Below are 24,540 nucleotides of genomic sequence, written 5' to 3'. Positions count from 1 at the left end.
CAAATCTCCCTGTCCTGTAGCCGCGAATCTAAATTACCTTCTTACAGCAGCTGGAGTAGTGAAGCTGCTGTAAGAGGTAATTTAGATTCGCGGCTACAGGGCAGGGAGATTTGTCGGCCGGGCCTGTTGTCGGTCGATCGGGGGACCTGGCCGGCTGTGCACATTCTGAGGGGCGGACCGCCCCCTCCCCCCTCTTTCGTACGCCATTGCCTTCTTCCTACCTGCCCTGCCGCACACAGCCGATCGGAAGTCTTCCTGATGTCAGCGCTGACGTCGGAGGAAGGGAGGGCTTTGCTTAAGCCCTCCCTCCGACGTCAGCGCTGACATCGGGAAGACTTCCGTTCGGCTGTGTGCTGCGACAGGGCAGGTAAGGAGGAGGAGACTACCCTCGCGGCTCGAGTGCACTGTGATCCAACCCCGCAGGAACCCCACGACCCTCGGAGGCGTCCCCAAGGGATCCCCGCAACCCTAGGGGGCGTCCCCATGGGATCCCCGCGACCCTAAGGGGGAACCCGCGGGATCCCCGCGGGTCCCGCGGGATTCCCGTCATCCCCGTTCCCGTGCATCTCTCTAGCTCAGAGGCCCTCCAAATACAGCCCTGAGCTCTCATTCTGGTGAACATTTACAGAGGTATGCCAGGGGCAGAGAGGAGGAAAGGCAGTTGGCAGTGACAGACTCGTGTACACATCATTCCCTGGCGGCACACTCAGAATTATGCCGTGGTACACTACTGTGCCACAGCATACAGTTTGTAATACACTGCTCTAAACTAATGGCAAAAGTATAGCATTATTCTTACTGAAATCCAATGATAGTTTCGTCAGTCTTACAGTGTGCACAATGTCTACATCATCTCTTTTTAACTTTCAGCCTCCAACAACATGAGCAACAAGCTTAGCACAGTTCTACAAGGTGCATGTACCTTTTATAGAATCAAGCTACGTACCCGCAAATCGCATAACTTTTAGGCGCACCCATTTAGGCCAAGGAAAACCAGGCCTAAATCCCTAACTTGCGCATGTTTCAGGCATATATTATAAAAGAGCACCTTTTAGGAACACCCATAATCATGTCCCCCCTGGCCACACCCCTTTTCAAATTCACACACTAGAACTGGCACATACTTTTCATAGAATCATGCTTTTCAAGTTTTGCATGTAACTTAATTAGTGCCAATTTAACTCATAATTCTTAACAATTACTTTAAACAATTATATATATAGCATTTAATATAATAAAATGGTAAGCCGTGCATGCGCACTTCCTATGCGTGCGCCGGTTTTCCGTGAGCTGTAGCAACCCGCAGGTAGGACTGCGCATGCGCGGAGAGGGACAGAAAGACAGACAGAAAAAGGGAGCCAAGGAGAGAGAGAGAGAGACAGCGGGAGAGAGAGAGAGAGAGAGACAGAAAGAAAAAAAGACAGACATATATTCTAGCACCCGTTAATGTAACGGGCTTAAAGACTAGTATATATATATGAAAATAACAAACAACAGATTTAAACAATTTCAATTTCTTTCTTTTTTTTATTTCTTTTTTTACGTGTTATCAATTAATTACACACAAAGAATTAACTTTGAAGAGAAAATTAGAAACAAGTACAATCAGCACCATTGAAATAAAACACAGAAAGCTCCAACTTAATATATAGTCCACAATTGGGAGAAAAGGGTAAATACTAATATAATTATACAGAATAGAGCAGTCAACCTTGGCTAAATATTAACAGACATGAGTTATCCTGTACTTAACTAGGTAGCATCAGAAATCCCTTTTCCTTCTAAGAAAAAAAACAATTTCAATTTCAACTACCACTCTCTATCCCACCAACCCATTTCCCACCACCCATCCAACTACCCACCCAATTACCAGAATAAATTAGCGTATAAATATAATAATTAAAAAATAAAGAATACTTATAATTATATCTACCCATCTCTTCTTCCAAGAGTGTTTAAAAAAAAAAATTTAAATTAAGGTCTACCCAACAAAACACAACTGCGAGCAGCTGGAGTCAATGTTTCTAAGAATGGTTTCCAAATAACCAGTAAAATCCTACATTACATTACATTACATTAGTGACTTCTATTCCGCCTATACCTTGCAGTTCAAGGCAGATTACAAAAGAGCTGACTGGACATTTCCAATGAAGTTACAATAGTTTTTTGTTTTGGTTTTTGGGGGGGGATAGTAAGATGACTGTACATTTCTAGGTAATATAACAAATAGGTTACAATTAGGTTACAAATAAGATTACATTACATTTCAGGGATCTGTATTCTTGGTTGGTATTTTGAGGAGGAAGAGATTACCTAAGTGGAGGCTTTGGGAGGGGAATTTATCTGGGAGGAGGGGGAAGGGGGGTGTTAAGATATCTGGATAAATTTTTTGAAAAGCAGAGTTTTGATTTCTTTTCGAAATGTTTTGAGGTCGCCCGTTGCCGTCAGCAGGTTGGAGATGGAGTGGTTAAGTTTTGCTGCTTGCGTCGCAAGAAGGTTGTCAAACATCTTCTTGCGCTGAGTGCCCTTGAGCGGAGGGAAGGCAAAAGGGGGTCAGGGTTCTTCTTTGTCTTGTGGTGAGGATCTGATTTAAGCTGTTGTTTAGGTAGGAGGGGGCAGAGCCATTTAATGCTTTGAATAATAGACAGTAGAATTTGAATTGAATTTGTGCTTGTATTGGTAGCCAATGAGAGTCTAGGAAGGCAGTGGTAATGTGATCATATTTTCTCAGAGTAGATCAGTCTGAGGGCGGTGTTTTGTATAGTCTGAAGTTGTTTTATCATGTTGGCAGGACAAGGTAGATAGAGGGAATTGCAATAGTCCAGTAGACCTAAGACTCGGGATTGGACAATTAGCCTGAATTGCTCTGAGTCGAAGAATTTTCTTATTTTACGTAGATTTCTCATAATTAAAAAAGCTTTCTGGGATGTCTTATTGATTTGGGACCGCATTGTGCAGCATCTGTCTATTGTTACTCCTAGGAGTTTGAGTTCGGGCTGTATTGGGTATTTGGTGTTCTTAATTTCCAGTTCTGTATTGGTCGGAGTTTTGGCCTTTTCGAGTAGAAGGAATTTTGTTTTATCTGAGTTTAGGTTCAGTTTGTGGTCTTCCATCCATTTTTCCACTGCATCTAGGGTTGTGTCCAGCTTTACTGTTGAGGTGAGCTCTGGTAGGTCAAAGGGGAGGAGTATGGTGATGTCATCTGCGTAGCTGAAGCAGTGGCGTACCTAGGGTATGTGGCACCCGGGGCCCATCATTTTTTGACACCCCCCCCCCCCCCCTCATGTAAAATTTTTTTTTTTTTTTTTTTTTTTGCAATAACCATGAAATGGAATAAATGGTCAGAATAGAAACAGGCAGTGAAAATTTTCTTTTTTTTTTTTTTTTTTTTTCCCAAAGTATTTTTATTGAGAATGGCAAAAGGTCCAGACAAGCAACCATGGTCTGTACAGAAACTTATACATTATCAAAAAGAACACAGAATGAGAGTAACAGCAACAACAAGCATGAACAAGCCTCTCCCAAGAGAAAATTGCCAATGAGAGGCATAGCAATACACAACAAAAGGCCAAAACTTGGGGCAAGCAAACAAATCCCACCCCAGAACCCACAAGAATAATAAGCCGGACTAGACCCTCAGCCATATTTTATAATGAAAAAAACCCCACAAGCAACAACACCCAGACCGCTCACCAGACACACCAATCCGCACAACAAGCACCCAAGAAACACCCAGCCACCACCCAGACAAAACTACCAGACACACCTACCCCACCAAGCCCAGACCCAACCCCCCCTCCCCAGAGAGTGCAAGCGCAAAGTGGACCGTGAAAAGGGCAGCTGCAGAAGTGGAAAGCCCCAGATAAGTAGGTTAGCTAAAGAAAGCCCACAGATAGAAGAAATCAGGATAACAGAAGTTCCAACAAATGCTCCCACAGAAAATTTTCTTTTATTGAACCTCATTTATGTAACCATTATTCCAAACATAACATAACATAAATTATGTCTGAATTGTCATGACATCAGAAGTACATATGGAGTAGTTGCAGGTGATGCTTGGGACAGTTCTGATTATGTTAGTTTGGTTTTATGTGTTTTTTTAATAGAAGGGTTTTTATTTCTTTTTTTAAGGTTTTGTAGTTTGTGGTCGAGGTCAATAGGTTGTAGAGTTGGGGGTCAAGTGTTGCAGCTCGAATGGCTAGGAGGTTGTCGAACAGTTTTTTTCTTTTGACGTTTTTGGTTGGAGGGTGTGTGAATGGTGCGTGAGTTCTCCTATGTCTGTTTGAAGTGGATTGAATTATTTAGCTGAAGAAATTAGTTACCCCCCCCCCATTCCACACACATTAATTCTCTTCCATTTTTGTTCCCATTATAAAAAAACACTGATAAGTTCCCAGGAAAAAAATACATTAAAATAAGAAGTGAAAACAAAGGCCCCTACAGATGAGAACATAACATAAGAATAGCCTAACTGGGTCACACCAATGGTCCATCATGCCCAGTAGCCCATTCTCATGGTAGCCAATAGTGCTGCCCGATTCAGAGAAAAATATTTCATTCGATCCGATTCACCCTGTTGAATCGATTTTTCGATTAGATTCACTGTTAATGACACCGCTTTTTAAGTTTAAACAAAGTATAACAATAAATTTCACAACAACAATAAATTTCACAAAGTACTTAAAAAAAAAAAAATCACATTTTTCCATTAAAGCAGTTCTGGAGACATTTGCTTGAACAGTCTTTTTTCCCAGTCCATAAGCAAGCAATATGAAAAAGATTTCCTTAATTATCTACTCAAACATTTTTGCTATTTACTTTCATTGTACCTATACTATTATTCAGTAGAAAAAATGGACTTAACTGTGCAGGAAATGAATCTCCTCATACACCCACCATATAGTGCAAAAATGTGCAAAGGTCTGTTTTTTTCTTTCGATCACTACATAGCCTAATGCCACACAAGCAGCGCTGTTACAAACATATTCTGAAGGTCAATGCTAAGGTTGACAAAGTTTCCTTCCTTGGACCAGAAGGAGATACTGACAAACCACTGGAAGAGATTCTAAAACAACTACCCAGAAATAACACCCAAAGACCCACTCAGTGTGTGAACCAGTTGAGTGGAGTGGACTAACTGGGGGTGGAAATGGGCCCAGAGTTTGCTCAGCAGAATTTCCCAGACTACCTCTTCCTCTCAACACACTGACATGCTACCACCACCACCAACACTAGGAACACCTCACCGAGTATGCCAGCAATGCTTATAAACTTTATAAAACACATTATTATATTTTCTTATAAAGCATATATTTTAACTGAACTCAGCCTTGCCATTCACAAAAATAGAAAAGTTCCCATTTCAAGCTGTCTCATGTACACTTTTCAAATCTAACATTGTAATCACAAAACAGAAAATAAAATTATTTTTTCTACCTTTTGTTCTCTGATCAATATTCAAATCTTGTTGGTCCCAGGCTCTTGTTGTCTTGCTTGCCAGGGTCTCCTTTCTCCGTGCTAACCATCCGTCTGCCATCTCTGTTCTCCCCTTCCGTTTCCCTTCCCTCTCCCGGAGATCTGGCATCTTTCCTTTTTTTTGTCTCCATCCACAGATTCACCTTTTCTCAACTCCCCACCACCCCAGGATCCACCATCTCTCCCTTTCTGTTCCCAACTATCCTCCTATCCAGTATCTCTATCCCCCCTCCACACCATCCCCTGTTTCCAAGTTCTCTCCCTTTCTGTTCCTTCCCTCCCTAAATCCCATTATGCACCATCTCTCTCCCACTCCTCTGTTTTTAGACCCATTATTTCTAACCCCCAAAGTCTGGCATATGCATGTATCTTTGAACCCCCCCTTCCCTCTCGCCCTCTGTGTACTTTTACACCAGGACCCCCCTCCCCCGAAGGTCTGTCCCCCCTCCGAAGGGCTACACCCCACCCCTGAAGACCTGCACCCCCCGAAGGACTTTACCTCCCACCCGAAGGTCTGTCCCCCTCTGAAGGCCTAACCCCCCCCCCTGAAGGACTGCACCCCCCCCCCCCCGAAGGCCTGCACTCCCTTGAAGGTCTGCACCCCCCCGAAGGCCTGTCCCCCCCTTGAAGGCCTGTCCCACCCCCTTGTAGGCCTGTCCCCCCTTTAAGGCCTGCCTGCCTGCCTTTCCCCCCCTTGAAGGCCTGTCTCCCCCTTGAAGGCCTGCACCCCCCTTGAAGGCCTGCACCCCCCCTTGAAGGCCTGCACCCCCCCTTGAAGGCCTGTCCCCCCCCTTGTAGGCCTGTCCCCCCCCCTTGTAGGCCTGTCCCCCCCTTGTAGGCCTGTCCCCCCCTTGAAGGCCTGCCTGCCTTTCCCCCCTTGAAGGCCTGCCCCCCCCTTGAAGGCCTGCACCCCCCCTTGAAGGCCTGCACCCCCCCCTTGAAGGCCTGTCCCCCCCCCTTGTAGGCCTGTCCCCCCCCTTGAAGGCCTGCCTGCCTTTCCCCCCTTGAAGGCCTGCACCCCACTTGAAGGCCTGCACCCCCCCTTGTAGGCCTGTCCCCCCCTTGAAGGCCTGCCTGCCTTTCCCCCCTTGAAGGCCTGCACCCCCCTTGAAGGCCTGCACCCCCCCTTGAAGGCCTGCACCCCCCCCTTGAAGGCCTGTCCCCCCCCTTGTAGGCCTGTCCCCCCCTTGAAGGCCTGCCTGCCTTTCCCCCCTTGAAGGCCTGCACCCCCCTTGAAGGCCTGCACCCCCCCTTGAAGGCCTGCACCCCCCCTTGAAGGCCTGTCCCCCCCCTTGTAGGCCTGTCCCCCCCCCTTGTAGGCCTGTCCCCCCCTTGAAGGCCTGCCTGCCTTTCCCCCCTTGAAGGCCTGCACCCCCTTGAAGGTCTGCACCCCCCCAAAGGCCTACACCCCCCCCCGAAGGTCTGCACCCCCCTGAAGGCCTGCCTGCCCCCCTTGAAGGCCTGCACCCCTTGAATGTCTGCACCCCCCCCCGAAGGCCTGTCCCCCCTTGAAGGCCTGCCTGCCTGCCTGTCACCCCCTCCCCCTTGAAAGCCTGCTTGCCTGCCCGCCCGCCCCACCCTGAAGGCCTGATGCCCCGACCCACCCCGAAGGACCGCTCGCCCCCCTGGCCTCCCCCTCACCACCTATGAACAGCCGCAGCAGGATCGCGAAGTCAGCGTCGGGTACCAGCCCTAAGGGGGTGTTCCCGGCCTTGCCGTTCAGTCCCCCGCCACCCCCGAAGGACCGCTCGCCCCCCTGGCCTCCCCGCACCACCTATGAACAGCCGCAGCAGGATCGCGAAGTCAGCGTCAGCGATCCCTGCTGCTTCCTGCGCCACGGTCCCGCCCCTCCTCTGACGTCAGAGGAGGGGCGGGATCGCGTCGTAGGAAGCAGCGCAGGGATGCTGACGCTGACTTCGCGATCCTGCTGCGGCTGTTCATAGGTGGTGCGGGGAGGCCAGGGGGGCGAGCGGTCCTTCGGGGGTGGCGGGGGACTGAACGGCAAGGCCGGGAACACCCCCTTAGGGCTGGTACCCGGGGCGGCCCGCCCCCCCCGCCCCCCCCTAGGTACGCCACTGAGCTGAAGGATGTAACATTTAAGTTGTCTAAAGTGGTTCCAAGGGAGGAGATAAAGAGGTTGAAAAGCGTAGGTGATAGAGGTGATCCTTGTGGAACTCCTCAGGGGTTGGACCATGGTTCTGATTTGATATCATTGGACTTTACGCTGTAGGTTCTTGATTTGAGGAATCCTTGGAACCAGTTATAGACCTTTCCCGAGATCCCAATGGTGTCAAGTATCTGTAGCAGTATGGAGTGGTCGACCAGGTCAAATGCTGCAGAGAGATCAAGTTGTTAGCAGCATCTTTTTGCCTTTGCTAATGTGCTGTCGAGCTGTGTCTAGTAGGGTTACTAGTAGTGTTTCTGTGCTGTGGTTGGTTCGAAATCCTGATTGTGAGGGGTGAAGTAGGTTATGGTCTTCCAGGTAGTTGGTGAGGTATTGTGCAACTAGACCTTCTATTATTTTTACGTATATTGGTATTGAAGCAATGGGTCTGTAGTTGGAGGGGTTATCTATTGGGCCTTTGTAATCTTTCATAATTGGGTGATTATGATCTCTCCAAGGTCCTGTGGGAATTGTCCTTCCATTAATGTGGTTTGTGTCCATAGCATGAGGCTGGCTCTGAATGTGGTGGAGGCGTTTGATAACAGGTAGGTGGGGCAGTTATTTATGTCGCATGAAGCTTGGCTGTATTTCATGTATAGTCGATTCATATCCAACCAATGTAATACTGGGAAGTTGGTCCAGCTTCTGTCTGCAGCGATGGCTTCTCCTATTGAAGGGTTTGTTGTTATCTCGTCGAGGTATTGTTGAATGAGGTTCTGATCTTAGTGATCTTGTTTTTGAAATGATCTGCAAGATGGATGGCTGTCGGTGGGTGGCTTCCTTGTGTAGCTAGGTAAGGTTTGGTATCGGTGAGGTTCTTTACTAGATTGAATAGCTTTTTTGTGTCTAGAGTTACCGTGCCTACCATTTTGGACTAGTAGGCTTTCTGTTTTTCTTTGAGTTTGTTCTTGTATTGTTTGATTTGACTTCTCCATGCTATTTTGGTGTGTTATAGGTTCTTTTTTTCCATTCTCTTTCTAGTTGTCTGTAGAGCTTTTTTAATTGGAGAAGTTCAGTGTCGAACCATTTGTCTGACAGTCTGCAGATTCTGAATTATGATTTTTCAGGAGCTAGCTCATTCAGGATGGTTTTGCTTAAGGTTCGCCATTGGGATATGAATTCGTTGGGGGCTATATTAGTGATTGCGAGGTCTGCTTTGTCCCAGAATGTGGAGGGTTCAATTTTTTGGCGTGTTTTGAAGGGATTTTTTTTGGGGGGGTTGCTTGTTATTGCGTTGAGCCCAGTTGATGTTAAAGGTGTATTTGTAGTGGTCTGACCAGAGGGAGGGATGCCAGGCCCCGTTTGAGATGTGGATTTCAGGATTGTGAGGGTATTGGGACATGTATGCAGCAACATCTAGTTGGTGCCCTTTTTCGTGCGTGGGTTGGGGGTTGAGGATCTAGTAGTTCAGTGCTTTGAAATATGAGAGTATATTTTCTACTTGTTTGGAGGTGTGGTCTTGTTTGGAGGTGTGGTCTTCTAGGTGGAGGTTTATGTCTCCAAGAAGTAGGTTGTTTCGTATCCCAGTCAGAAAAATACATAGCTTCCATGAGCACTAGATATAACATTCATGCTTTCCAGTGACCATAATTCGGTCCCGTAGGCCCTTTCCATGAATAAAGAATTGCTTTCAACCCTGAAAGAATCACCCTTTTCAAAAAATCTTTAAAACCTTGGATGTTGTATATCAAAAAGCCAAAATAGGTTGTAACTGTTATAATGCCATTTAACATGCCACATAATTCTTAACAATTAATTACAACTTGGATTTTAAACTAATAAGGGTCTGGGTCCAAGTCATACATAAAGGAAGGATTCAAAGTAATATTATTTACAAATGCCATATTATAAGAACATGTGTTTTACTGTATAAATATCCACCTACTACGGAATATGGTTGCCACCTCATTAGTTTTATTTCTCCAAATTTTATAGTAACATGAAACATTTTAAAAAATATTACAGTAGAATAATGTGTAATCATATCTCATTGCAAGTAACATTTTTCAAAAGTAATGCTTGATTTAGAGCAGTGGTCTCAAACTCGTGGCCTGTCAGGTACTATTTTGAGGCCCTCGGTATTATAAAGAATGATTCTTTATGGAAAACTTGTACCTTTAGGGCCTGATTCTCCAAAGTGCGTCCCGATTTTAGGCAGCTGTAGGCGTCCTACAGCTGTCTAATCAGCCAATCGGGATGCACGTTTTTTTAAAAAAATGCTCCCCAGGCAGGCCTGAAGGCGCCTCCGGGAGCCTAGGGAGACCCCTCAGATGCCTAAGCTCGCCTAAGGGCCTTAGGCGATCCTAGGCGGCCCTACGCATCTCCCTAGTAGAGGAAGAGACGCTTACAATGTAGGCCAACAAAATGCTGGTCTACATTGTAAGTAGACGCGGCCGCTATACTTATTGCGGCAAGGGATCTCTCTGCTGCTATAAGTATAGCGGGCCGCGGCCGCCTGTCCAATTGCTGGCAGGAGGGTGCCCAAACCCTCCTGCCAGAAGATGCCCCCCCCCCGACACTACCAATCGCTGGCAGGAGGGTGCCCAATCCCTCCTTCCAGAAGATGCCCCCGACACTACCGATCGCTGGCAGGAGGGTGCCCAATCCCTCCTGCCAGAAGATGCCCCCCCGACACTACCGACCGACCCCCCCCGACACTACCGATCGCTGGCAGGAGGGTGCCCAATCCCTCCTGCCGGAAGACGCACCCCCTCCCCCCCCCCACGCTAACAGCCCTCAAACCTCCCCCCAACCAAACTAACCTTTCCTTGTTGGCCAGACGGGACTTGCCCGTCCAGCCGACAGGCTAGTCTCGTCGAAATGAGGCGGGCCCGCCCCTTCCCGGCCCATCCTTCCGAAGCCTAAGGTTAGTTTGGTTGGGGGGAGGTTTGAGGGCTGTTAGCGCGGGGGGGTGCGGAGGGGGGCATCTTCTGGCAGGAGGGATTGGGCACCCTCCTGCCAGCGATCGGTAGTGTCAGGGGTGGGGGGGCGGTCGGGCCTCGCCTTCAATATAGGCGGCCTACCTGGGGAGCATTTTTTTTTTAAACGTGCATCCCGATTGGCTGATTAAACAGCTGTAGGATGCCTACAGCTGCCTAAAATCGGGACGCACTTTGGAGAATCAGGGCCTAAGTGTCCAGCGTTCGCATCCGGCAGTCGCTATAACCTCACGCAAGTGCTTTCCTGCATTTGTACGCGTCTGTGAGGTGGAGTCCAATCGCATGCAGATGCAGGAAAACGCTTCCGTGAGGTTACAACAGTGAGACGAGCAACATTCCAGAATGTAAGGTAGCCATTGGAAACAGTGCTGCTTGTGCGTGAGTTCGGTGCTGTAGGAGGTGAGAGCTGAAGGCGGTTGTGGATGTGACTACCAGACATTTAAGGCACAAGTTTTCCATTAAGAATGATTCTTTATAATAGCGAGGGCCTCAAAATAGTTGGTCCAAAATCTTGTCTCTTGCAGTTGATACTTTGATAGTTTTACATTTTCAGCATGTTGCACTGCTTTCAGCTGTGTACTGTATAGCTGAAATTATCAGAAGCAATTAAGGAAAGAGTTACAAACTATATTACAACTATACGACCAACTTTGCATGAGGTAGTTAGTATAACGAGTTTTACCTCATGCAAAGTTGTCATTTCTTTAATAAAACATTAACTATTTTTTCTGCAGCCCTCCAAGTACCTACATATCCAAAATGTGGCCCTGCAAAGCGTTTGAGTTTGAGACCAATGGTTTATAGTGATCCATTACAGTTTATCTAAAACTCCAAACATCTTTGAATCACTCCTGTATCAAGCACATTCCTCTTCCTTTAGAGGAAAGAGAAAAAATTGAATTCATTTTAACTCAAGCCCAGTCCTGTGCAGTGGTCTGGGAGAGTCCATTGGACTGAAGTTTTGCAATCTGAGGATTAGAGTCATGTTGATTTGCTTCAGCCAGTTGCCATCTGGAAAATAATCCTCCATTCATTAGCCAAATGCCTCACAGATTATAACATGTGGATGACAACATTAGCATCCCAATGTCTCTCTAGTAAGAGCTGAAAGGATAAAGGAGACCTTGCACTGAAGGAAAGAGTGCTTCCTAGGTCCAAGGTTGGGCTGTCATTTTGAGTCTATGGGAGAGCAAAATGTGTCACTTCATGGAAGTACTATTTTATAAAGTAGAGTAAAAGTCAAAGTTTGAAGTGACCCAGGGGACCCTGTCATCACAGTGCCTTTGAAATACGCTAGCTGACCTGGAGTATAAAAACAAAAGCTAGATAAATGCTCTGGAGCTAGGTTAAAGCATTGGTTTCTAAACACCGCTTGCGTAACGCACATATATGTATTGCAAGCTGATTGTTTGCTTTCGTTGTAGGCCTTGACCCTGCCGGTCCTTTGTTCGAAGGAATGTCCTCAACAGACCGTTTATCTCCCGACGATGCACACTTTGTAGATGCCATTCATACGTTTACTCAGCAGCATATGGGTCTGAGTGTTGGAATCAAACAACCAGTTGCTCACTATGATTTTTATCCCAATGGCGGAGCTTATCAACCAGGCTGTCACCTCATGCATGTGTACAACCATATTGCAGAATATGGAATTACAGGTAAGAGCAGAGATGAAAGAAAACAGAAAAGTTTAACATGGCCTGTTCTGGACTTTTAAAATATTTTATTTAATTCTATGCTTTATCACCCACAAAATCAGCTAGGATTCTTTGCAGATAACAAACAGACTGGTCTAGGAAAATTACAATCATACAGATTTCACAGTTGATTTAAAAAATCCCATTAAAAGGATGTGTTTTCAATTCCTTACGAAGCTGAAAATAAGAACTGGTCTGTCTCAAATGAAAAGGCAGATTGTTCCAAATCTTAGGGACTGTAATAGACAAAAAATAGCTAAAAAGGCAAAAGAACTGAACATTTACCACAGAAGGAAAGTTTAACTTGTAACGTTGTGGATTATGAGCGTGAATATAAATTTGAAATATTTAATATATGAATTAAACCAAAGGAACTATAACCATATATAGCCTTATGAATTAAGCATCCAATTTGAAATAATACCTTTTTTTCACAGGAAACCAGTGAAGATCTTGTAACAATGGAATAATACTCTCAAACCTTCTTAATAGGCTACAGTTGAGTAGTACAGGGTTCCCCCGGTCATTCATGGTCGGCGGTTCGCGATCCCGGTCATTCACGGTATTTTCTGACTGCGAACCGCTGACAAGGAGAGGGCAGCAAGAGAGGCAGGAGAGAGCAGCCGGAGCGCCGTGAGTGCAGGAAATCACTCGCGGTACTCTCCAACCGCCTCTTCCTGCACTAAGTCGGGCCTTATCCAATCAGGAGCTGCTTTGACACGCAGTTTTGTAATTGGTCATGAGCTATTGTCAACAGATTGTCCAGTGCTTTATTAGCTAGATGGGCTATAGAATATAGTAGTAGTTCATTTTTATTCTCCTAAACTCTTGTTAACATGAATATACTGCACTTAAAGTTTTTCAGCAGGTCAAGAGACATCTATAGAGTAATTTCCTGAAAACTGTAGAACATTTAAGACATTTTGATGGAAATACTTCACTGCAATACTTACGTTCTGTTGAACTCAGCAGTGTTCCATATTTGCTATATAATTAAAACTATTAAAGGAAAAGCTTGACAAAGATATCATCTGCCACTAATGGGTCCTTTTCTACTGAAATGCTTGAGAACAAAATTAATTTCTGTTAAATTGAAATGGACAGAGATCCCTACAAGTAGCCATACAGTCTTGACACTGGTTTTTCTCAGCTTCCCAATTCATCATATCCCCAGCCGCCAACTTAGTGGGAATTTAAATTCAATTAGTCTGGAAGTTGTCTAATGAGGGGGTAATAGATACAATATTTCTACTTAGATGGCAAATGCTAGAAGTCTGAACACCAGAGCCAGCAGTTGCTCATTCCACAAGTATCAGCCAATATGCTGATTTTTTATTTTTTTTTTGTGGGGGGGGGAGGGGGTCATATTTAGGTTTGAAGCAAAAGTAGGATAAAAAAAAATTGAAAAGCCTGCATGCTAAATTGATTGCCTAATTCTGAAACAGCACTGCTTTTGTCCAAGGATGTGATTTCCTGCAAGTATAAGAACATAAGAACATAAGAACATAAGAAGTTGCCTCCGCTGAGGCAGACCAGAGGTCCATCTCGCCCAGCGGTCCGCTCCCGCGGCGGCCCATCAGGCCCATTGCCTGAGCAATGGTCCCAGTCTATCCCTATAACCTACCGCTACTCTTATCTGTACCCTTCAATTCCTTTATCCTCTAGGAACCTATCCAAACCTTCTTTGAATCCTTGTAACGTGCTCCGGCCTATCACAGCCTCCGGAAGCGCGTTCCATGTGTCCACCACCCTCTGGGTGAAAAAGAACTTTCTGGCATTTGTTTTAAACCTGTCTCCTTTTAATTTTTCCGAGTGCCCCCTTGTACTTGTGGTTCCCCGTAATCTGAAAAATCTGTCCCTGTCTACCTTTTCTATACCCTTCAGGATCTTGAAGGTTTCTATCATGTCTCCTCTAAGTCTCCGCTTTTCCAGGGAAAACAGCCCCAGCTTTTTCAGTCTGTCAGTATATGAGAGGTTTTCCATACCTCTTATCAGTTTAGTTGCTCTTCTCTGGACTCCCTCAAGTACCGCCATGTCCTTTTTGAGGTACGGCGACCAATATTGGACACAGTACTCCAGATGCGGTCGCACCATTGCACGATACAGTGGCAGGATGACCTCCTTTGTCCTGGTCGTGATACCCTTCTTAATGATACCCAACATTTTGTTTGCTTTTCTTGAGGCTGTGGCGCACTGTGCCGACGCCTTTAAAGATGTGTCCACCATCACTCCCAGGTCTCTTTCAAGGTTACTTACCCCTAGCAGTGATCCTCCCATTTTGTAGCTGAACATCGGGTTCTTTTTCCCTACATGCATGACCTTGCATGGAATAAAGGTCAACACACAAGTTACAGATAATGTTTCTTTATGGGACTAACAACATATTTTTGACTTTCTAATATTAGGTACAAAGCCAGAAAGGGCAAAAGGTTAACACCTACAATTTGTTGATATTCTTTTCTTTGTTTCTAAGTGTACAACAGTGTCTCTCAGATGTGCCCCAAAGAAATTCCGGGTGTGTCACAAGAGATTCCAGAATTTTACTTTATTTTTAAAAATTCCCTTCATATCATACTAGCATAAATGACATGTGCAATGTTACGAGTTTCTGTATGCGTAAGGATTCAACCACCCAGACAAGCTTCATCCTCAGGGCAGGATTAACCAATAGGCCAAGTAGGCACATGCCTAGGGCCCGAAATGGTCAGGGGGGCCCAATGAAGGTGGGCATCAACATTGTTTTTTCCAAACGGCAATGGGCCCCTCTAGCATTGATCGGCACTCGGCCCCCCCCATCGACGGAAAGAAAGACAAGCAAGCAAAGCGGGTAAGAAAGGCAACGGGAACTATAATTTTGCAAGCGGTGCTGCTTACCCAAAGCTTCCCTCTGACGCAGCTTCCTGTTTCCACCTGGGTGCATGGTGGGGTGGGGCGGGGCAGGGGGCCCAGTGTACTTGTGTGCCCTCGACAAATTAATCCTGCCCTGATCATCCTTTAACATGATTAGTCCTTGAAAACTAACAGCAAGTAATTTTAGTTTTATTTCTTATGCAGTAGTACCCTAACTTGAGCAACAAAGCAATCAAGGCTTTGTTACCATTTGGATCTTCTTCTCTTTGTGAACTTGGATTTTCAGCTCTGAGAGAAATTAAGTCGTGTGTTTACTTGTTGACTATTGAGTCACGTTTTGAGTTAATTCGCACTGAAAAACATGCACATCCATCGCATTATTTAGCAATTCTATTTTTTCACCATTGTTACAATTATCCATACCTGGCTTAAAGAACTTTAACTAAATAACTCTCAAATTTAATTTTTTTGTTGGTTTTGCAATTTTATAATTTCAGTTATAATGTGCCATGAAAAACACTTGCTCCGTTTAGTGTGCCAGCTTTTTTGTTATGGGTCCAGATCAGTGGTTCTCAAGCAGTGTGTCCCCAAGAGGTGGGGGGGGGGGGGCGTCACAAATAATTTGGTGTAGACAACAAGCCTGTGTTTCATTTACAACCACCACTACCTGCAAGCTGGGAAGACTAGCAATCTTGAAAGTCAGCCTCTTGAAATCCCTGTAACTGGTCCCTATTTCTGCTTCCCCACTACCTCCAATAACAACAGCTGCCTTTAGCCCCAATTGCTGCCTATAAACCAGGAGTAGGGAACTCCAGTCCTCGAGAGCCATATTCCAATCGGGTTTTCAGGATTTCCCCAATGAATATGCATTGAAAGCAGTGCATGCAAATAGATCTCATGCATATTCATTGGAGAAATCCTGAAAACTCGACTGAAATACAGCTCTCGAGGACCGGAGTTCCCTACCCCTGCTATAGACCAAAGATGTCAAATGTCAGTCCTCGAGGGCCGCAAGCCAGTTGGGTTTTCAGGATTTCCCCAATGACTATGTGTGAGATCTATTAACATACAATGAAAGCAGTGCATGCAAATAGATCTCATGCAAATTCATTGGGGAAATCCTGAAAACCCGATTGGATTGCAGCCCTCGTTGACCGACATTTGACACCCCTGCTATAGATAGTGGCATAGCAATGGTGAGAGGCGCCCGGGGTAGTGGCGCCCTCCCCCCACCTCCACATGCTCCTTTCCTGCTCCCTCATCTCTGTAAAGTTCCTAGTGCGAACAACCTCCAACCTGCGGGCACGCCAGCATCAGCTCATCCTCTGATGTCTCTTCCTAGGCGTGGGTTCAGGAGGCGATGTCAGAAAAAGAACCGACACTGGCGCGACAGCAGGCTGGGAGTTACTGCTCACGCCAGGACCGTTACAGAGGTACAGGGAAAGGGAAGCGATGCACATGTGTGGCAGTGGCGGGGCGGAGAGGAGGATGGGTGCTTGTGCCCTCACCAAGACAGCACCCGGGGTTGATCACCCCCCAACCCCTCCTTACTACACCACTGTCTAAAGATTCTATTTGCTATAGTTTCCGAGCAGTATATTTGGAGGTGTTTGTGTGTGGTGCAGTGGTTAGAGCACAGCCTCAGCACCCTGAGGTTGTGGGTTTAAATCCCACAATGTTCCTTGTGACCATGGGCAAGTCACCTAATCCCCCATTGCCCCAGGTACATTAGATAAGAGTGTGAGCCTGCCAGGACAGATAGGGAAAAATGCTTGAGTACCTGAATGTAAACCACTTAGACTTTAAGTGGTATATAAATGCTTAAATAAATAATAAAAATATGGCAATGGAGGGATTTTGCATTGTTGTTGTTGTTACTGAAGCAACACTAGAATTTGAATATAGATTTGTTTTGTTGTGCACATGAGAAATCTGCGTTGGCATTCAGAGTTCTGCTATGGGAAAGGCAAATTCATACTAAAATTTCGTATTTAGGCGTGTTTTGTTCAGTTGTGAATTTTAATGTTTAGTGTGTCACATTAAAAAAAACAAACCAAAAATCCAACTTTGTCAGGTGTTAAAATAGAAGAAAGGCTGTGAACTGCTAGTCTGGATCCAGGCTTCTGACCTTGGTGAAGTTTGACAGAGAATCAGAAATTTCCAGCTATGGGAAATTAGAGCAATTTGAATCCTGAAACAAATAAATAGGCAAGGAATTAGTCTGAGTAATTGTCATAAAGGACTTACACTAGCATGTGGAAGATTTAGGTTGGATTCCTTGGCTAGAATAACAGCCACGCCTAAGGTAAATTTACTTTAGCAGCTAAGAACAGATTATATAAAATTGAAATTCCTACACCCAAACCAAAATACATTGCAGCATGGAGAAATAAAAAAATAGTGTAGTATGCTTGATATGGACTAGTTTTGGCCATGAAGTTTAACTTAGGGGCTTTGTTTTTGTTTGTTTGTTATGTTTATGGTCCACTGCATTAGGGTTGGGTGTGGTTGGGTTTTTTTTTTATCAGCGGCCGCTGCGGTAAAGGCTCCAATGCACATCCTATATAATAAAACCTAGCCGCGCATGCGCACTCTTAACTGCGTTCTTCCGTGATCCGTAGATCTGTGGCCGCAGGAGTGCACATGCGCGTGTCCCCAGCCTTACTTCTTCCCAGCACCTATCTACATTCGCCGGCAGGACTGGCCGCCAGCGCTGGACTCCCTGCTCTCCACAATATTTGGCTCCTCTCACCAGCCACACCAGTGGTCAGAGAAGGCTTCCGACGCTGGCGGGGATTGAGAAGAGCCACGGCAACACCTCGCGGGAAGGGAAGCGCCAACAAAACACTCCAGCCGCTACATTCTTCACGGTCTCAACTCCAAACCTGCCGATTCCAGCAGCATGTGCAGCACTCTACACATGCTGCTTCGGGGCCTTCTACTGCCCTGATTTGCTCTGCCCCGTCTCTAATGATGTCATCAGGGACGTGCCAGAGTAAATCAGGGCAGTAGAAGGCCCCGAAGCAGCGTGTGTAGAATGCTGCACACGCTGCTGGAATCGGCAGGTTTGTCGGGAGTCGGGACCGCAGGAAGGGAAAGGGGGGGGTAAAGGAAACACTACTGCTGCACAGGGAAATGGTGTGGGGGGAAGGAATGCTGCTGCTGTGGCTGCTGCACAGGGAAGTGGGGGGAAATGCTGCTGCACAGGGACATGGAGGGAGAGGAAATGCTGCTGTGGCTGCTGGACAGGGAAGTGGGGGGGGAAAGAAAGACAGACAGCGGGAGGAAGACAGACAGAAAGAAAAGAAGAAAGACACAGGGGCAGGGAAAGACACATAAAGACAGACAGAGGGGACCAGGGAGAGAGACAGACAGAAACAAAGACAGCGGGAGGGAGAGAGAGACAGAAATAAATAAAGACAGACAGACATATATTCTAGCACCCGTTAATGTAACGGGCTAAAATACTAGTAGAATTTATAAGAGCATCAGAACTTTTACCGCAATGGCGATGAAAAAAAAACCCTAATGCGGCTTGATAAAAGGGGCCAATATTTTTTAGCTTTAGTATATTTTTGCTTCTACTGATTTTCTTTTTAGAAAGCATATTTAATTAAATTCATTAGTAAAAAAAATCTATAGCAAGTTCACACCTATGATAATAAACTGTTGTGATTTCTATCAAGTTTAGTTCTTTAATCTGAAGTGATAATAAAATAAGAAAGAAAAACACAGAATGGATTTATTTTAGATCCTCTTTCCCATCTACTTCGAATGAACTATGGAATCCCTTCCTTAAAGCAGCAAATGCATCTTATCTATAGTAAAGACGACAAAAGTTAAACTATATATGATTTGGAAGATTATATACTGTAGTATTTAATCAATAAAATGTCGGTCCATTTCGAGCTGATGAACTAAGTCTAACTCTCAAAAGCTTGTCATAATGGGCCATATTCAGTATAAAAAAAAAAGATCAGAAATTGATGCCAGAAAAATTGACTCTAAGCATTATTTTATAAAAGGCACAACCAAATTAGCATCATTATCTGTGTCCAAATTTGAACCCAGCTGAAACATGGTGCAAATGCCAGCCCCCAACTCATGACATTTGGGCGGGTAAATGTCACTATTCTATAACACTGCATGCAAATGTTCATAATGTCCCCGACCTGCCTGTGTCCCTCCCCTGGTCATGCCCTCTTTTGATTTGCATGCTATGAGATTTAGGTACCTGGTATTTGAAAATAGCATGCAGGGAAAAGCATGTGCAAATCAAATTAGTGCCAATTAATTTTAATTGATTATCAATTGATAGTTAATTGCTCATTAACTAATCTGTGCGCATCCCTTGGATCCGCACCCAAATATGGCCACCATATATAGATTCCAGGGGAATATGTATTAGGTTTTTGGAGAAAAGGGGTCTTTCTTGTACTGTGTTTAAGGCAAAGTTAATCTGTATGTTATAAATTCTAAGGCACTGGTGGTGGTATTTTACAGGGATCACACAAACTGTGAAATGTGCTCATGAGAGGTCAGTCCACCTCTTCATCGACTCTTTGCTTCATGATGACAAGCAAAGCATGGCCTACTGGTGCAATGACATCCACAGCTTCAACAAAGGAATCTGCCTAAGCTGCAGGAAGAATCGATGCAATACACTGGGATTCAACATCAGACAGGAGAGACCGCAGAGGAGCAAAAGGTTGTACCTAAAAACTCGAGCACACATGCCTTTCAAAGGTTAGTGACTAAGGGCTAATTTCTTGGGCTACCTGACTTCACCTACTCCACAGTTTCAGGACCAATTACAATCCATTATGACTCTAATCAGGCAAACCTAACAAACGTTAAAATCATGTTCACTCTTTCTTTTTCACTCAAGTGTTTGATATCTAATGGGACAAAGTGGAAAGGATTTATGAGAGTCTACAATTCAAATACAGATAAGCTATTTTTGGCTTGTGTAGATGTTTCTTAGATGACTGTACTAGGTTTTCCTTTCATGATCTATGCTGTTCTTTTTTGTTTTTCTGTTCTTGCATTTAATTGTGAATTGCAGACTTATGACAAAAGCCTAGTGGTATATCAAATTTTAATTAGCATCATCATTAGCAGTCATGACCATGGGAAAAGGTGGGGACTGGAGTAGAAAGCATCTTGACCTCCAAGTGCCAAAGAACTTGACTCTGGGAAACAGAGATTTTTTTTTTCCTCATACTGTTTAGCACTGAAAATCTTCCAGCTTGGGGGAGGGGGAAGGGCAAGTGGGCAAGGGGGAAGTTAGCAGAGCTTTCTAGGGAACCAGGGCACAGTCCAGTTAATTGGATGATTTCATTGCATTGCCAACCCCCTGTATATTATGGGTGCTTCATTTCATCTACTACAGTCGGTGAAAGACGCTCATTCTTTCACTGGCACATCCAAAAATTACTGGCTGCAGATACAAGACTTTTTGGGATAGGACCCTTGCATTCCAAGCAAGTAAACATCAGGCCTGGTGGGGTAATTACATCAGTGGAGTTATGATGTCTTATGGCGCATTTCGAAAAGTAATCAAATCATTTCCTAAAGTGGATATCAGAGTTAACAAAAATTTTATACTGAATATTAAGTAAGTGTAGTATTTGTAACTATCTGTATTTCGCTGATTGTCCAGCCTTCTTCTGTGTAAACAGCCTAGAAATTGTTTGATTTTGGCGGGATAAAAGAATAATGTTATGTTATGTAGTAACAATCAGGCAAGTTACAATATCTTTCTATCGATGCCTGATGCTAAAATGATAGAACCACAAAAAGAGCTCTATATTTTGTACTACACCCCTATACTAGAGAAAGTGAGAGTTTGAATTTGTCCTTTACATCACCACTCTTATAACTGCCATGATGAGAAACCTGTTACCAATGAGATAGTGAACCACTGAAGTAAATAGATTACAGTGAACCCTCGACTTAATGGACTACTCAGAGGGGAAAGGTGTCCGTTAAACCCGACGGTCCGGAAAATCTGAATATCCCTACTTCCCATAAATAACTTCCTCCCCGGAAGCTTTTCCTCTGAGAAGAGGCTGCTTAGCCCTCGAGCGTTGCACTGGCGTCACTCAAAGAACATCGCTGAAGAAGGTGATGTATTGAAAAATGGGAGTTGTAGTCACTGGGGCGCAGTCCGTTAAATCTGAAGTCTGGATAAACGAGGTCTGGATAATCCTGGGTTCACTGTATTACATATCCAACCAGACTGGAAATCTTTTCCAGCATTAAGAGATTTACAATTAATATGGCAGGACAAAGCATAGTGTGATGGCTCATTAAGAAGCATGAGGAACACAGTCAAGTACCTTCAACAATTCAAAAAGTACCAATACTTCACTAAAGTAAATATCCCTCAATACTTTACCAAAATTATAAAATTGGAAAAAAAAAAACCCCAAGCCTATATAAAATCATGCCTGTTGCAGAACAAGTTGGAAACAGAAACATGATGGCAAATAAAGGTCAAATGGCCCATACACAGCATCCACTATCTCCTCCTCTCTCTATAGGCTAAGGCTCTTTACATCTGCATTGTGAGGTCATAGAACTTTATGGTTAAAGAAACATATACTTATTATGAGAGGGAATTATAATCACAAAAAGGGTGATAATAATAACACTGCTTTAATTAGTCACCCATGCCAAATCTGTAAATCTTTTTATATATAAAATGGCCACACAGTATAATACATGCTTAATAGTGAACGCTCAGACCCACAACTATATCCTAGTGAAATATCATGGAGAAGCTGTGTAAAGAGACCATCATTGCTTGTTCACAGTCTCTCCCACCATTACATTTAACATTAGATCTTAACTGCATCCACAGCTCCTAAACTAGGAACAAAAACTACTTATCTTAGTAAGGTGGTACTGTGGTCTTTACAGCTACTCCAGGTACATCCTTAATCACCACAACTGCACAAAATGCATGTTCACCGACCCTCCAACCCAGGTTTCACCGGTTGGCTTCATCAGGAAGGGTACTATAAAACAAAATTACACCCTGTCACTCACTCATCTCACCAAACCAAGCAAAGTTCACCAAACGCACTGAATCATACACTGTAATAGAGAAGCTCAGTCAACTTCAAATTATACTTCTTACAAAACTAGCTACAGGCTTACCGGGAGAAGCAACTTCCTTCCTTCAGCACACAGAGCACTCTGGCATCACTTTACACACCAGCAGGCCACACCCCCTAAATACTCCCTCTGCTGCAAACATTCATTCTGTGCAAGCTCACACAGCTGACAGCTAAATTTGAAACTAGTCAATTTCACTGTTTAACCCTACTGGGGCCAAAGTGTGCCACTGAAAAATAAACCTGTGTTCACGATAGTTGTGGGTCTGAGCGTTCACTATTAAGCATGTATTATACTGTGTGGTCATTTTATATATAAAGAGATTTGACATGGGTGACTAATTAAAGCAGTATAGAAACATACAAACATGATGGCAGATAAAGGCCAATGGCCCATCCAGTCTGCCCATCCACAGCATCCAATATCTCCTCCCCTCCCTATTGTCTAAGGCTTTGCATTGTGAGGTCATAGAGCTTTATGGTTATAGAAACATGATGGCAGATAAAGGGCAACTGGCCCATCCAGTCTGCCCATCCGCAGTAACCATTATCTTTTCATCTCTCTAAGAGATCCCATGTGCCTAGGAACAGTTATTTATTCTTTCATATAGAAACTGGACCAAGGGTCGCTTTGTGAAAATTAATAGTTGTCAGAAAGAAACGCAAGAAAGTCAATTGTCAGACAACATACTGTATAATTAAATCATAGAATCTGTTGTTGGAGAATAAGGTTAATGCTAATACTATAGCTGAGTTTTAAAGAGTTTGGATGGGTTTCTGGAGGTCAGACAGATATTAGAGAAGGGAATGTACCACCACCTGTGCATCTGCCATATGCTTCCAAGAGACCCAAACTGGCTGCTGTTAGAGGCAGGAGTACTGGTCTCGAGAGACTATTGGTCTGGCACAGCATGGCACTTCTTATAAATCCTTCTGGTGCCAACCACACAGCAGAATATTAAGACAAATTATATGAATTGTTACTTTCTAATGCATTCCAGTAGTATAGGAAGGAAATGCTTAGTACGGTATTTCTGTGTCAAAGACCTGTGCAGGGCTTAAACAAATTTAATTTAACATAACATGCACATTTATAGGCAACTTAACCAACAGAAGCTCAAGGTGAGTAACAAAAAAGGCATGATCGTTAAAATTTATAGCTTTGTCATAGCAAAAATTCAATAAGAATGTGTATTACAAATACAATCAATACAAATATTTGCAAACACACCAGGAGTTTAAACCACACCTAAAGGCAATATAACTTGAGATAATTCTCAATTCCTTTGGTAGGGCCTATCAAGTCAGAGGACCTTTGTCTATTATGGTCCAATTTCGTGTTTCTATCAAACGATATCTTCTTACGCTTGGTCCTGATAGTTTCAAGTCATAAGTCAAACAAGGGCATCTCATTGAATTGAGCAGAGAAATACAGCAGATAAAATATTCAGGAGACATAAAGCATATAGGGCTCCTTTTACTAAACAATGCTAGAGGTTCTTAGCATGGGACGAACATAAGAAGTGCCATCTCCGGATCAGACCCTAGGTCCATCAAATCCGGCGATCCGCACATGCGGAGGCCCCGCCAGGTGTACCCCGGCATAGTTTCAGTCCCCATATTACTCTAAGCTTCTCATAAAGAGAAGTGCATTTAGCTTACCCTTACCCATGTCACTCTATGCCACTCATAAGGAGATGTACATCTTACTTACCCTTAAATCCTAGAACGGTTGATTCCGCAATTACCTCTTCTGGGAAAGCGTTCCAGGTGTCCACCACTCGTTGCGTGAAGCAGAACTTCCTGATATTTGTCCTGAACTTGTCCCGCCCTTAGCTTCAGACAATGTCCTCTTGTCCGTGTCACATTGGACATTGTAAAATAATTTTTTTTCCTGCTCTGTTTTGTCGATTCCTTTCAGTATTTTGAAAGTCTCGATCATAGCCCCTCGCAGTCTCCTTTACTCAAGGGAGAACAACCCCAGTCTCTTAAGTCGTTCCTCGAAATCCAGGTTCTCCATACCTTTCACCAGCTTTGTTGCTCGTCTCTGCACCCTCTCCAGCAGTTTTATATCCTTCTTTAGGTATGGAGACCAATGCTGGACGCAGTATTCCAAGTGTGGTCTGACCATTGCTCTATAAAGCGACATTATAACTTTCTCCGATCTACTCATTTAGTAAAACCCAGCAATAATGTTTTCAAAATCAAAATTAACAATTGAAACTCAGCCCTAGTCTTAACTAGAGGCCAGTGGAACTTAGACATGTGTTTTATGTTTTTTTCCTCCAGCCCAA

General features: G+C 44.4%; 1 protein-coding gene across 1 annotated transcript in view; it reads left to right on the top strand.

The window, feature by feature from the left end:
* The window catches only part of LIPC (lipase C, hepatic type), a 104,864-nt gene that overhangs the window by 43,814 nt on the left and 36,510 nt on the right, over positions 1–24,540 (top strand). Inside the window, exons 6-7 of the mRNA XM_033919457.1 lie at positions 12,003–12,236; positions 19,629–19,871. Of these exons, the coding sequence (XP_033775348.1) occupies positions 12,003–12,236; positions 19,629–19,871 (477 nt within the window). The remainder of the gene's footprint in view (positions 1–12,002; positions 12,237–19,628; positions 19,872–24,540) is intronic.

This window comes from Geotrypetes seraphini, chromosome 14 (assembly GCF_902459505.1).
Source record: "Geotrypetes seraphini chromosome 14, aGeoSer1.1, whole genome shotgun sequence".
Classification (NCBI taxonomy): domain Eukaryota; kingdom Metazoa; phylum Chordata; class Amphibia; order Gymnophiona; family Dermophiidae; genus Geotrypetes; species Geotrypetes seraphini.
The sequence above is the reverse complement of the archived record's forward strand: the minus strand, read 5'-3'. Positions and strand labels throughout refer to the sequence as shown.